Source organism: Hyla sarda, chromosome 6, assembly GCF_029499605.1.
Source record: "Hyla sarda isolate aHylSar1 chromosome 6, aHylSar1.hap1, whole genome shotgun sequence".
Lineage (NCBI taxonomy): Eukaryota > Metazoa > Chordata > Amphibia > Anura > Hylidae > Hyla > Hyla sarda.
In genome coordinates this window covers 136,330,318-136,344,249 of record NC_079194.1, presented here as the reverse complement: position 1 = coordinate 136,344,249, position 13,932 = coordinate 136,330,318, and the positions used below count along the sequence as shown (strand labels likewise).

Below are 13,932 nucleotides of genomic sequence, written 5' to 3'. Positions count from 1 at the left end.
GTGTTGTGCAGTGTATCCGGTGTAGTGTATACAATGTAGTGTTGAGCAGTGTGTACAGTGTAGTGTATACGGTGTAGTTTATATACTGTAATACAGTGTTGTGCAGTGTATCCAATGTAGTGTAAACAATGTACAGGTGGGCCATTTATATGGATACACCTTAATAAATTGGGAATGGTTGGTGATATTAACTTCCTGTTTGTGGCACATTAGTATATGTGAGGGGGGAAACTTTTCAAGATGGGTGGTGACCATGGCGGCCATTTTGAAGTCGGCCATTTTGAATCTAACGTTTGTTTTTTTCAATAGGAAAAGGATCATGTGACACATCAAACATATTGGGAATTTCACAAGAAATACAATGATGTGCTTGGTTTTAACGTAACTTTATTCTTTCATGAGTTATTTACAAGTTTCTGACCACGTATAAAATGTGTTCAATGTGCTGCCCATTGTGTTGGATTGTCAATGTAACCCTCTTCTCCCACTCTTCACACACTGATAGCAACACTGCAGGAGAAATGCTAGAACAGGCTTCCAGTATCCGTATACACTGCTATATACTACTATATACACCGCAGGAGAAATGCTAGAACAGGCTTCCAGTATCCATATACACTGCTATATACTACTATATACACCGCAGGAGAAATGCTAGCACAGGCTTCCAGTATCCCTATACACTGCTATATACTACTATATACACCGCAGGAGAAATGCTAGCACAGGCTTCCAGTATCCATAGTTTCAGGTGCTGCAGAATGGGCAAAACAAAATTTGGAACAGGACCCTCAGTTTACGCAGAAGATTTTGTTCAGTGATGAGGCAAACTTTTATGTGAATAGTGAAGTTAACAAACAAAACCACAGCTATTGGTCTGACACTAACCCACATTGTATAGATCCCTCCAAGACTGTTGGAACACAAAAATTGATGGTATAATGTGGTATATGGGGTACAAAGATAGTGGGGCCATTCTTCATCAATGGAAACCTCAAGGCCACTGGATATGCGAAATTGCTACATGATGATGTGTTTCCCTCTTTATGCACTGAAGCTGGCACGTTCCCTGAGTTTTTCCAGCAAGATGGTGCACCACCACATTATGGGTGTGAGGTCTGAGCATTCCTAGATGAACAGTTTCCTGGAAAGTAGATTGGTCGTTGTGGGCCAGTTGAATGGCCCCCAAGGTCTCCCGATCTGACCCCCTTAGACTTCTATCTTTGGGGTCATCTGAAGGCAATTGTCTATGCTGTGAAGATACGAGATGTGCAGCACCTGAAACTACGGATACTGGAAGCCTGTGCTAGCATTTCTCCTGCGTGTATATAGTAGTATATAGCAGTGTATACGGATACTGGAAGCCTGTGCTAGCATTTCTCCTGCAGTGTTGCTATCAGTGTGTGAAGAGTGGGAGAAGAGGGTTGCATCGACAATCTAACACAATGGGCAGCACATTGAACACATTTTATAAGTGGTCAGAAACTTATAAATAACTCATGAAAGAATAAAGTTACGTTAAAACCAAGCACATCATTGTTTTTCTTGTGAAATTTCCAATAAGTTTGATGTGTCAGATGACCCTCTTCCTATTGAAAAAACAAAAGTTGGATTCAAAATGGCCGACTTCAAAATGGCCGCCATGGTCACCAACCATCTTGAAAAGTTTCCCCCCTCACATATACTAATGTGCTACAAACAGGAAGTTAATATCACCAACCATTCCTATTTTATTAAGGTGTATCCATAGAAATGGCCCACCCTGTAGTGTTGAGCAGTGTGTACAGTGTAGCATAGTGAATAGAGTGTAGCATAGTGTATAGAGTGTGGTATAGTGTAGTGCAGTGTACCAGATGTAGTGTATCCAGTGTAGTGTATACAATGTAGTGTTTAGCAGTGTGTACAGTGTAGCATAGTGTATAGAGTGTAGTATAATGTTGTGCAGTGTAGCATAGTGTATAGAGTGTGTAGTATAGTGTTGTGCAGTGTATCCGGTGTAGTATTCACAGTGTAGTGTTGAGCAGTGTGTACAGTGTAGCATAGTGTATAGAGTGTAGTATAGTGTAGTGCAATGTATACAGTGTAGTGTATAGAGTATAGTGTAGTGCAGTGTATACAGTGTGGTGTAGTGCAGTGTATCCGGTGTAGTGTACACAATGTAGTGTTGAGCAGTGTGTACAGTGTAGCATAGTGAATAGAGTGTAGCATAGTGTATAGAGTGTGGTATAGTGTAGTGCAGTGTACCAGATGTAGTGTATCCAGTGTAGTGTATACAATGTAGTGTTTAGCAGTGTGTACAGTGTAGCATAGTGTATAGAGTGTAGTATAATGTTGTGCAGTGTAGCATAGTGTATAGAGTGTGTAGTATAGTGTTGTGCAGTGTATCCGGTGTAGTATTCACAGTGTAGTGTTGAGCAGTGTGTACAGTGTAGCATAGTGTATAGAGTGTAGTATAGTGTAGTGCAGTGTATACAGTGTGGTGTAGTGCAGTGTATCCGGTGTAGTGTACACAATGTAGTGTTGAGCAGTGTTTACAGTGTAGCATAGTGTATAGAGTGTAGCATAGTGTAGTGCAGTGTATCTAGTGTAGTGTATACAATGTAGTGTTGAACAGTGTGTACAGTGTAGTGTATACAGTGTTGTGTTGAGCATTGTGCACAGTGCAGTATATACGAAGTAGTGTATATAACGTAGTATAGTGTTGTGCAGTGTATCCAGTGTAGTGTATAACATGTAGTGTTGAGCAGTGTGTACAGTGTAGCATAGTGTATAGAGTGTAGTATAGTGTTGTGCAGTGTATTTAGTGTAGTGTACACAATGTAGTGTTGAACAATGTGTACAGTGTTGTGTATACAGTGTTGTGTTGAGCATTGTGCACAGTGCAGTATATACGAAGTAGTGTATATAACGTAGTATAGTGTTGTGCAGTGTATCCAGTGTAGTGTATAACATGTAGTGTTGAGCAGTGTGTACAGTGTAGCATAGTGTATAGAGTGTAGTATAGTGTTGTGCAGTGTATCAGGTGTAGTGTATACAATGTAGTGTTGAGCAGTGTGTACAGTATAGCATAGTGTATATAGTGTAGTGCAATGTATCAGATGTAGTGTATCGGTGTATCTGGTGTAGTGTATACAATGTAGTGTTGAACAGTGCGTACAGTGTAGTGTATATAGTGTAGTGTATATAGTGTAGTGTATACAATGTAGTGTTTAGCAGTGTGTACAGTGTAGTGTATATGGTGTAGTGTATACAGTGTTGTGTTGAGCAGTGTGTACTGTGTAGTGTATACAGTGTTGTGTTGAGCAGTGGGCACAGTGTAGCATAGTGTATATAATGTAGAATAGTGTTGTGCAGTGTATCCAGTGTAGTGTATACAATGTAGTGTTGAGCAGTGTGTACAGTGTAGCATAGTCTATTGAGTGTAGTATAGTGTTGTGCAGTGTATACAATGTAGTGTATATAATGTAGTAGTGTTGTGCAGTGTATCCGGTGTAGTGTACACAGTGTAGTGTTTGAGCAGTGTGTACAGTGTAGCATAGTGTTTGAGTGTAGTGCAGTGTATACAAAGTAGTGTATAGAGTATAGTATAGTATAGTGTATAGAGTGTAGTGCAGTGCAGTGTGTACAGTGTAGTGTATAGAGTGTAGTGTAGTGCAGTGTGTAGAGTGTAGTGTATAGAATGTAGTATAGCGTAGTGCAGTGTATCCGGTGTAGTGTATAGAGTGTAGTATAGTGTAGTGCAGTGTGTACATTGTAGTGTATAGAGTGTAGTATAGTGTAGTGCAGTGTGTACAGTGCAGTGTATAGAGTGTAGTATAGTGTAGTGCAGTGTATAGAGTGTAGTATAGTGTAGTGCAGTGTGTACAGTGCAGTGTATAGAGTGTAGTGTATAGAGTGTAGTATAGTGTAGTGCAGTGTGTACAGTGCAGTGTATAGAGTGTAGTGTATAGAGTGTAGTATAGTGTAGTGCAGTGTATAGAGTGTAGTATAGTGTAGTGCAGTGTATAGAGTGTAGTATAGTGTAGTGCAGTGTGTACAGTGCAGTGTATAGAGTGTAGTGTAGTGTAGTGCAGTGTATAGAGTGTAATGTATAGAGTGTAGTGTAGTGCAGTGTATCCGGTGTAGTGTATAGAGTGTAGTATAGTGTAGTGCAGTGTATAGAGTGTAGTGTAGTGTATAGAGTGTAGGGCAGTGTATAGAGTGTAGTATAGTGTAGTGCAGTGTGAACAGTGCAGTGTATAGAGTGTAGCGTATAGAGTGTAGTATAGTGTAGTGCAGTGTGTACAGTGTTGTGTATAGAGTGTAGTATAGTGTAGTGCAGTGTATAGAGTGTAATGTATAGAGTGTAGTGCAGTGTATCCGGTGTAGTGTATAGAGTGTAGTATAGTGTAGTGCAGTGTATAGAGTGTAGTGCAGTGTATAGAGTGTAGGGCAGTGTATAGAGTGTAGTATAGTGTAGTGCAGTGTGAACAGTGCAGTGTATAGAGTGTAGCGTATAGAGTGTAGTATAGTGTAGTGCAGTGTGTACAGTGTTGTGTATAGAGTGTAGTATAGTGTAGTGCAGTGTATAGAGTGTAATGTATAGAGTGTAGTGCAGTGTATCCGGTGTAGTGTATAGAGTGTAGTATAGTGTAGTACAGTGTGTACAGTGTAGTGTATATAGTGTAGTATAGTGTAGTGTAGTGTATAGAGTGTAGTGCAGTGTGTACAGTGCAGTGTTTACAGTGTAGTGTATAGAGTGTAGTATAGTGTAGTGCAGTGTGTACAGTGCAGTGTATAGAGCGTAGTATAGTGTAGTGCAGTGTGTACAGTGTAGTGTATATAGTGTAGTATAGTGTAGTGCAGTGTATAGAGTGTATTATAGTGTAGTGCAGTGTATAGAGCAGTGGTTCTTAATCTGGGTTCGATCGAACCCCAGGGGGTTCGGCGGGGGAGGTCGCAACAGGATGGGCAAACCAAGCAATTGCTTGGGGCCCCGAGCGGAGCCGTTGTTTGCCCGTCCTGTAGCGACGGGGCAATTCCCCCATCACAATTTACTCCCTATGGCCCTGCGTTAAGTTTAAAAATGCAGGGCCGCCGGGACATTGCGCATGCCGGGACGTCACTGACGTCCCATGCGTGCGCCCATGGAAACGAAGGCGCTGAGGACCGGAGGATAGAGAAGGAGGAAGACGCGCGCTGGCCAGCTTGGTAAGTGACCAGCGGCACGTCATCTTCGGTGCTCCGACCACCGGTCCCGAGACCTGCTGCTATAGCCGGAGTGGTGGTCGGAGCACTGAAGTGGGCAGTACACAGGCATACAGCCTCCAGCCATACAGTGTATATGGCTGGAGGCTGTATGTCTGTGGGGGAACACTGCCTACATCAGTGGTCTTCAACCTGTGGACCTCCAGAAGTTGCAAAACTACAACTCCCAGCATGTAGTTTTGCAACATCTGGAGGTCCGCAGGTTGAAGACCAATGGCCTACATAATGTGCGGGAACACTGCCTGCCTAATGTGGGGGAACACTGCCTGCCTAATGTGGGGGAACCCTGCCTGCCTAATGTGGGGGAACACTGCCTGCCTAATGTGGGGGAACACTGCCTGCCTAATGTGGGGGAACACTGCCTGCCTAATGTGGGGGAACACTGCCTGCCTAATGTGGGGGAACACTGCCTGCCTAATGTGGGGGAACACTGCCTGCCTAATGTGGGGGGAAGACTGCCTGCCTAATGTGGGGGAACTCTGTCTGCCTAATGTGGGGGAACACTGCCTGCTTACTGTGGGGGAACACTGCCTGCCTAATGTGGGGGAACACTGCCTGCCTAATGTGGGGGAACTCTGTCTGCCTAATGTGGGGGAACACTGCCTGCCTAATGTGGGGGAACACTGCCTGCCTAATGTGGGGGAACACTGCCTGCCTAATGTGGGGGAACTCTGTCTGCCTAATATGGGGGGAACACTGCCTGCCTAATGTGGGGGAACACTGCCTGCCTAATGTGGGGGAACTCTGTCTGCCTAATATGGGGGAACACTGCCTGCCTAATGTGGGGGGACACTGCCTGCCTAAAGTGGGGGAACACTGCCTGCTTAATGTGGGGGAACACTGCCATTGTTGCAAGAGTGGCACTTGCCAAGGTAAAGCCGCGCATTTCTGAACTGGTCTCTGAAAGACAACAGCAGAAGTCACACTGATTTGCAGTAAATATTCATTATGTTTTTGTGTGAAAATCATGTTTTCATAGTTTTGTTCTTTGTTCTTAATGGTTTTGTTCATTTTGTGCACCTGTGTATAAATATATACTTAAATATATACCTCCTATGTTTTGAATTTGAAAAAATCTTTTTTTTTTTCCAATTAAGAGGGGTTCGGTGAATGCGCATATGAAACTGGTGGGGTTCAGTACCTCCAACAAGGTTAGGAACCACTGGTATAGAGTGTAATGTATAGAGTGTAGTGTAGTGCAGTGCATTCGGTGTAGTGTATAGAGTGTAGTATAGTGTAGTGCAGTGTATAGAGTGTAGTGTAGTGTATAGAGTGTAGTGTAGTGTAGTGTAGTGCAGTGCATCCAGTGTAGTGTATAGAGTGTAGTATAGTGTAGTGCAGTGTATAGAGTGTAGTGTAGTGTATAGAGTGTAGTATAGTGTTTTGCAGTGTGTATAGTGCAATGTATCCGGTGTAGTGTATAGAGTGTAGTATAATGTAGTGCAGTGTGTACAGTGTAGTGTATATAGTGTAGTATAGTGTAGTGCAGTGTATAGAGTGTAGTATAGTGTAGTGCAGTGTGTACAGAGAAGTGTATATAGTGTAGTATAGTGTAGTGCAGTGTATAGAGTGTAGTATAGTGTAGTGCAGTGTGTACAGTGTAGTGTATATAGTGTAGTATAGTGTAGTGTAGTGTATAGAGTGTAGTGCAGTGTGTACAGTGTAGTGTATACAGTGTAGTATAGTGTAGTGCAGTGTGTACAGTGCACTGTATAGAGTGTAGCGTATAGAGTGTAGTACAGTGTGTACAGTGTAGTGTATAGAGTGTAGTGCAGTGTGTACAGTGCAGTGTATAGAGTGTAGTGTATAGAGTGTAGTATAGTGTAGTGTAGTCTATAGAGTGTAGTATAGTGTAGTGCACTGTATAGAGTGTAGTATAGTGTAGTGCAGTGTGTACAGTGTAGTGTATATAGTGTAGTATAGTGTGGTGCAGTGTATAGAGTGTAGTGCAGTGTGTACAGTGCAGTGTATAAAGTGTAGTGTATAGAGTGTAGTATAGTGTAGTGCAGTGTGTACAGTGTAGTGTATAGAGTGTAGTGCAGTGTGTACAGTGCAGTGTATAGAGTGTAGTGTATAAAGTGTACTATAGTGTAGTGCAGTGTGTACAGTATAGTGTATATAGTGTAGTGTAGTGTAGTGAAGTGTGTACAGTGTAGTGTATATAGTGTAGTATAGTGTAGTGCAGTGTGTACAGTGTAGTGTATAGAGTGTAGTGCAGTGTGTACAGTACAGTGTATAGAGTGAAGTGTATAGAGTGTAGTGTATAGAGTGTAGTATAGTGTAGTGCAGTGTGTACAGTGTAGTGTATATAGTGTAGTATAGTGTAGTGCAGTGTGTACAATGTAGTGTATATAGTGTAGTGCAGTGTATAGAGTGTAGTGCAGGGTGTACAGTGCAGTGTATAGAGTGTAGTATAGTGTAGTGCAGTGTGTACAGTGTAGTGTATAGAGTGTAGTGCAGTGTGTACAGTGCAGTGTATAGAGTGTAGTGTATAGAGTGTAGTATAGTGTAGTGCAGTGTATAGAGTGTAGTATAGTGTAGTGTATAGAGTGTAGTGTAGTGTATAGAGTGTAGTGTATAGAGTGTAGTATAGTGTAGTGCAGTGTATAGAGTGTAGTGTAGTGTATAGAGTGTAGTATAGTGTAGTGAAGTATAGAGTGTAGTGTAGTGTATAGAGTGTAGTATAGTGTGTACAGTGTAGTGTATAGAGTGTAGTGCAGTGTGTACAGTGCAGTGTATAGAGTGTAGTGTATAGAGTGTAGTATAGTGTAGTGTAGTCTATAGAGTGTAGTATAGTGTAGTGCACTGTATAGAGTGTAGTATAGTGTAGTGCAGTGTGTACAGTGTAGTGTATATAGTGTAGTATAGTGTGGTGCAGTGTATAGAGTGTAGTGCAGTGTGTACAGTGCAGTGTATAAAGTGTAGTGTATAGAGTGTAGTATAGTGTAGTGCAGTGTGTACAGTGTAGTGTATAGAGTGTAGTGCAGTGTGTACAGTGCAGTGTATAGAGTGTAGTGTATAAAGTGTACTATAGTGTAGTGCAGTGTGTACAGTATAGTGTATATAGTGTAGTGTAGTGTAGTGAAGTGTGTACAGTGTAGTGTATATAGTGTAGTATAGTGTAGTGCAGTGTGTACAGTGTAGTGTATAGAGTGTAGTGCAGTGTGTACAGTACAGTGTATAGAGTGAAGTGTATAGAGTGTAGTGTATAGAGTGTAGTATAGTGTAGTGCAGTGTGTACAGTGTAGTGTATATAGTGTAGTATAGTGTAGTGCAGTGTGTACAATGTAGTGTATATAGTGTAGTGCAGTGTATAGAGTGTAGTGCAGGGTGTACAGTGCAGTGTATAGAGTGTAGTATAGTGTAGTGCAGTGTGTACAGTGTAGTGTATAGAGTGTAGTGCAGTGTGTACAGTGCAGTGTATAGAGTGTAGTGTATAGAGTGTAGTATAGTGTAGTGCAGTGTATAGAGTGTAGTATAGTGTAGTGTATAGAGTGTAGTGTAGTGTATAGAGTGTGTTGTATATAGTGTAGTATAGTGTAATGCAGTGTATAGAGTGTAGTGTAGTGTATAGAGTGTAGTATAGTGTAGTGAAGTATAGAGTGTAGTGTAGTGTATAGAGTGTAGTATAGTGTAATGCAGTGTATCTGGTGTAGTGTATAGAGTGTAGTATAGTGTAGTGTATAGAGTGCAGTGTAGTGTATAGAGTGTAGTGTATAGAGTGTAGTATAGTGTAGTGCAGTGTATAGAGTGTAGTGTAGTGTATAGAGTGTAGCGTAGTGTAGTGCAGTGTATCCGGTGTAGTGTATAGAGTGTAGTGTATAGAGTGTAGTATAGTGTAGTGTAGTGTATCCGGTGTAGTGTATAGAGTGTAGTGTATAGAGTGTAGTATAGTGTAGTGTATCCAGTGTAGTGTATAGTGTAGTGTATAGAGTGTAGTATAGTGTATAGAGTGTAGTATAGTGTAGTGTATAGTGTAGTGAGTGTAGTGTATAGAGTGTAGTATAGTGTAGTGTATAGAGTGTAGTATAGTGTAGTGCAGTGTGTACAGTGTAGTGTATATAGTGTTGTATAGTGTAGTGCAGTGTGTACAGTGTAGTGTATATAGTGTAGTGTATAGAGTGTAGTGCAGTGTATAGAGTGTACTGTAGTGTATAGAGTGTAGTATAGTGTAGTGCAGTGTGTACAGTGTAGTGTATATAGTGTTGTATAGTGTAGTGCAGTGTATATAGTGTAGTGTATATAGTGTAGTGCAGTGTATAGAGTGTAGTGTATAGAGTGTAGCGTAGTGTAGTGCAGTGTATAGAGTGTAGTGTATAGAGTGTAGCGTAGAGTAGTGCAGTGTATAGAGTGTAGTGTAGTGTATAGAGTGTAGTATAGTGTAGTGTATAGAGTGTAGCGTAGTGTAGTGCAGTGTAGTGTATATAGTGTAGTGCAGTGTATAGAGTGTAGTGTAGTGTATAGAGTGTAGTATAGTGTAGAGTATAGAGTGTAGCGTAGTGTAGTGCAGTGTAGTGTATATAGTGTAGTGCAGTGTATAGAGTGTAGTGTATAGAGTGTAGCGTAGTGTAGTGCAGTGTATAGAGTGTAGTGTAGTGTATAGAGTGTAGTATAGTGTAGTGTATAGAGTGTAGCGTAGTGTAGTGTATATAGTGTAGTGCAGTGTATAGAGTGTAGTGTATAGAGTGTAGCGTAGTGTAGTGCAGTGTATAGAGTGTAGTATATAGAGTGTAGCGTAGTGTAGTGCAGTGTATAGAGTGTAGTGTAGTGTATAGAGTGTAGTATAGTGTAGTGTATAGTGTAGCGTAGTGTAGTGCAGTGTAGTGTATATAGTGTAGTGCAGTGTATAGAGTGTAGTGTATAGAGTGTAGTATAGTGCAGTGTATAGAGTGTAGCATAGTGTAGTGCAGTGTAGTGTATAGAGTGTAGCGTAGTGTAGTGCAGTGTATAGAGTGTAGTGTATAGAGTGTAGCATAGTGTAGTGCAGTGTATAGAGTGTAACGTAGTGTAGTGCAGTGTAGTGTATAGAGTGTAGCGTAGTGTAGTGCAGTGTATAGAGTGTAGTGTATAGAGTGTAGCGTAGTGTAGTGCAGTGTATAGAGTGTAGTGTATAGAGTGTAGCGTAGTGTAGTGCAGTGTATAGAGTGTAGCGTAGTGTAGTGCAGTGTATAGAGTGTAGTGTATAGAGTGTAGCGTAGTGTAGTGCAGTGTATAGAGTGTAGTGTAGTGTATAGAGTGTAGTATAGTGTATAGAGTGTAGTATAGTGTAGTGTATAGAGTGTAGTATAGTGTAGTGTATCCGGTGTAGTGTATAGTGTAGTGTATAGAGTGTAGTATAGTGTATAGAGTGTAGTATAGTGTAGTGTATAGTGTAGTGAGTGTAGTGTATAGAGTGTAGTATAGTGTAGTGTATAGAGTGTAGTATAGTGTAGTGCAGTGTGTACAGTGTAGTGTATATAGTGTTGTATAGTGTAGTGCAGTGTGTACAGTGTAGTGTATATAGTGTAGTGTATAGAGTGTAGTGCAGTGTATAGAGTGTACTGTAGTGTATAGAGTGTAGTACAGTGTAGTGTATATAGTGTTGTATAGTGTAGTGCAGTGTGTACAGTGTAGTGTATATAGTGTAGTGTATAGAGTGTAGTGTATAGAGTGTAGTATAGTGTAGTGTATAGAGTGTAGCGTAGTGTAGTGTATATAGTGTAGTGCAGTGTATAGAGTGTAGTGTATAGAGTGTAGCGTAGTGTAGTGCAGTGTATAGTGTAGTGTATAGAGTGTAGCGTAGTGTAGTGCAGTGTATAGAGTGTAGTGTAGTGTATAGAGTGTAGTATAGTGTAGTGTATAGTGTAGCGTAGTGTAGTGCAGTGTAGTGTATATAGTGTAGTGCAGTGTATAGAGTGTAGTGTAGTGTATAGAGTGTAGTATAGTGCAGTGTATAGAGTGTAGCGTAGTGTATAGAGTGTAGCGTAGTGTAGTGCAGTGTATAGAGTGTAGTGTATACAGTGTAGCGTAGTGTAGTGCAGTGTATAGAGTGTAGTGCAGTGTAGTGTATAGAGTGTAGCGTAGTGTAGTGCAGTGTATAGAGTGTAGTGTATAGAGTGTAGCGTAGTGTAGTGTAGAGAGTGTAGTGTATAGAGTGTAGCGTAGTGTAGTGCAGTGTATAGAGTGTAGCGTAGTGTAGTGCAGTGTATAGAGTGTGGTGTATAGAGTGTAGCGTAGTGTAGTGCAGTGTATAGAGTGTAGTGCAGTGTATAGAGTGTAGTATAGTGTAGTGTATAGAGTGTAGCGTAGTGTAGTGCAGTGTATAGAGTGTAGTGTAGTGTATAGAGTGTAGTATAGTGTAGTGTATAGAGTGTAGCGTAGTGTAGTGCAGTGTATAGAGTGTAGTGTAGTGCAGTGTATAGAGTGTAGTGTATAGAGTGTAGCGTAGTGTAGTGCAGTGTATAGAGTGTAGCGTAGTGTAGTGCAGTGTATAGAGTGTAGTGTATAGAGTGTAGTGTAGTGTAGTGCAGTGTATAGAGTGTAGCGTAGTGTAGTGCAGTGTATAGAGTGTAGTGTATAGAGTGTAGTATAGTGAAGTGTATAGAGTGTAGCGTAGTGTAGTGCAGTGTATAGAGTGTAGTGTAGTGCAGTGTATAGAGTGTAGTGTATAGAGTGTAGCGTAGTGTAGTGCAGTGTATAGAGTGTAGTGTAGTGTATAGAGTGTAGTATAGTGTAGTGTATAGAGTGTAGCGTAGTGTAGTGCAGTGTATAGAGTGTAGCGTAGTGTAGTGCAGTGTATAGAGTGTAGTGTATAGAGTGTAGCGTAGTGTACTGCAGTGTATGTAGTGTAGTGTATAGAGTGTAGTATAGTGTAGTGTATAGAGTGTAGCGTAGTGTAGTGCAGTGTATAGAGTGTAGTGTAGTGTATAGAGTGTAGTATAGTGTAGTGTATAGAGTGTAGCGTAGTGTAGTGCAGTGTATAGAGTGTAGTGTAGTGCAGTGTATAGAGTGTAGTGTATAGAGTGTAGTGTAGTGCAGTGTATAGAGTGTAGTGTATAGAGTGTAGCGTAGTGCAGTGTATAGAGTGTAGTGTAGTGCAGTGTAGTATAGTACAGTGTATAGAGTGTAGCGTAGTGTAGTGCAGTGTAGTGTACACAGTGTTGTGCGGACACATTCCTGCACTCCCCTCCTCTCCGGTGTTGTATTCCTGTCACGTCCAGTTGAGGTGTCACATTATATCACACACTATAGAAATACAATGTCCCCATCCGTCCCTCGGTGAGGGGCCCCGGGAGCTGACACTCACCCACTCCGTATTTCTCTTCTTCAGTTGGGGACCACATCGTCCCGGCCGCCCGAGGGTGCGATCACAGTGTCCGGAGCATGAGGGTGCAGGATTACCCGGACTGGCGGGCAGCGGGGGGCCCCAAGAGTGCCGAAGGGGCCCGGTAGAGCCGCATGTCCTCCGCGCTGTATACACTCTCTTACTGGGGATGATGCACCGACAGCAGCGGAAGGAGGAGAAGGAGGAGCGGAGGGGACGGCGGCGGCGACCAGGAGAGGAGGGAGAGAGGAGGGGAGAGAAGAGGCCCTGGCAGCCCCCGCCGCCTCCCAGTACTGGTACAGGTGTCTGTATGTATGTATACCGCCGGTACTACCGCACCTGCTGCACACTATGTGCCCCCTCCCCGTGAACTATATACAACCCCTGTACTATATCATATACACCGCCCCTGCTATATATTATACAACCCCTGTACTATATATATATATATATATATATATATATATATATATATATATCACCTCTACTATACCATATACATCCTCTGTACTACATATAATATACAACCCCTGTACTATATATAGATAGATATATATTATACATCACCTCTACTATATCATATACACCGCCCCTGCTATATATTATACAACCCCATGTACTATATATCTATATCTATCTATCTATCTATATATATATATATATATTATACATCACCTCTACTATATCATATACACCGCCCCTGCTATATATTATACAACCCCTGTACTATATATATATATATATCACCTCTACTATACCATATACATCCTCTGTACTACATATAATATACAACCCCTGTACTATATATAGATAGATATATATTATACATCACCTCTACTATATCATATACACCGCCCCTGCTATATATTATACAACCCCATGTACTATATATCTATATCTATCTATCTATCTATATATATATATATATATATATATATATTATACATCACCTCTACTATATCATATACACCGCCCCTGCTATATATTATACAACCCCTGTACTATATATATATATATATATATATCACCTCTACTATACCATATACATCCTCTGTACTACATATAATATACAACCCCTGTACTATATATATATATATACATCACCTCTACTATATCATATACACCGCCCCTGCTATATATTATACAACCCCTGTACTATATATCTATTTATCTATCTATCCCTGTACTATCTATCTATCTATATATATATATATATATATATTATACATCAACTCTACTATATCATATACACCGCCCCTGCTTTATATTATACAACCCCTGTACTATATATCTATCTATCTATCTATATATATATATATATATATATATATTATACATCACCTCTACTATATCATATACACCGCCCCTGCTATATATTATAC

The 13,932-nt window shown here is 41.0% G+C and overlaps 1 protein-coding gene across 1 annotated transcript in view; it reads right to left on the bottom strand.

Annotated features, from left to right (window-relative positions):
- The window catches only part of DOCK3 (dedicator of cytokinesis 3), a 258,008-nt gene extending 245,215 nt beyond the window's left edge, over window positions 1-12,793 (bottom strand). Inside the window, exon 1 of the mRNA XM_056525156.1 lies at window positions 12,533-12,793. Within this exon, the coding sequence (XP_056381131.1) occupies window positions 12,533-12,569 (37 nt within the window). The 5' untranslated portion in view covers window positions 12,570-12,793. The remainder of the gene's footprint in view (window positions 1-12,532) is intronic.
- Window positions 12,794-13,932: the final 1,139 nt, after the last annotated feature.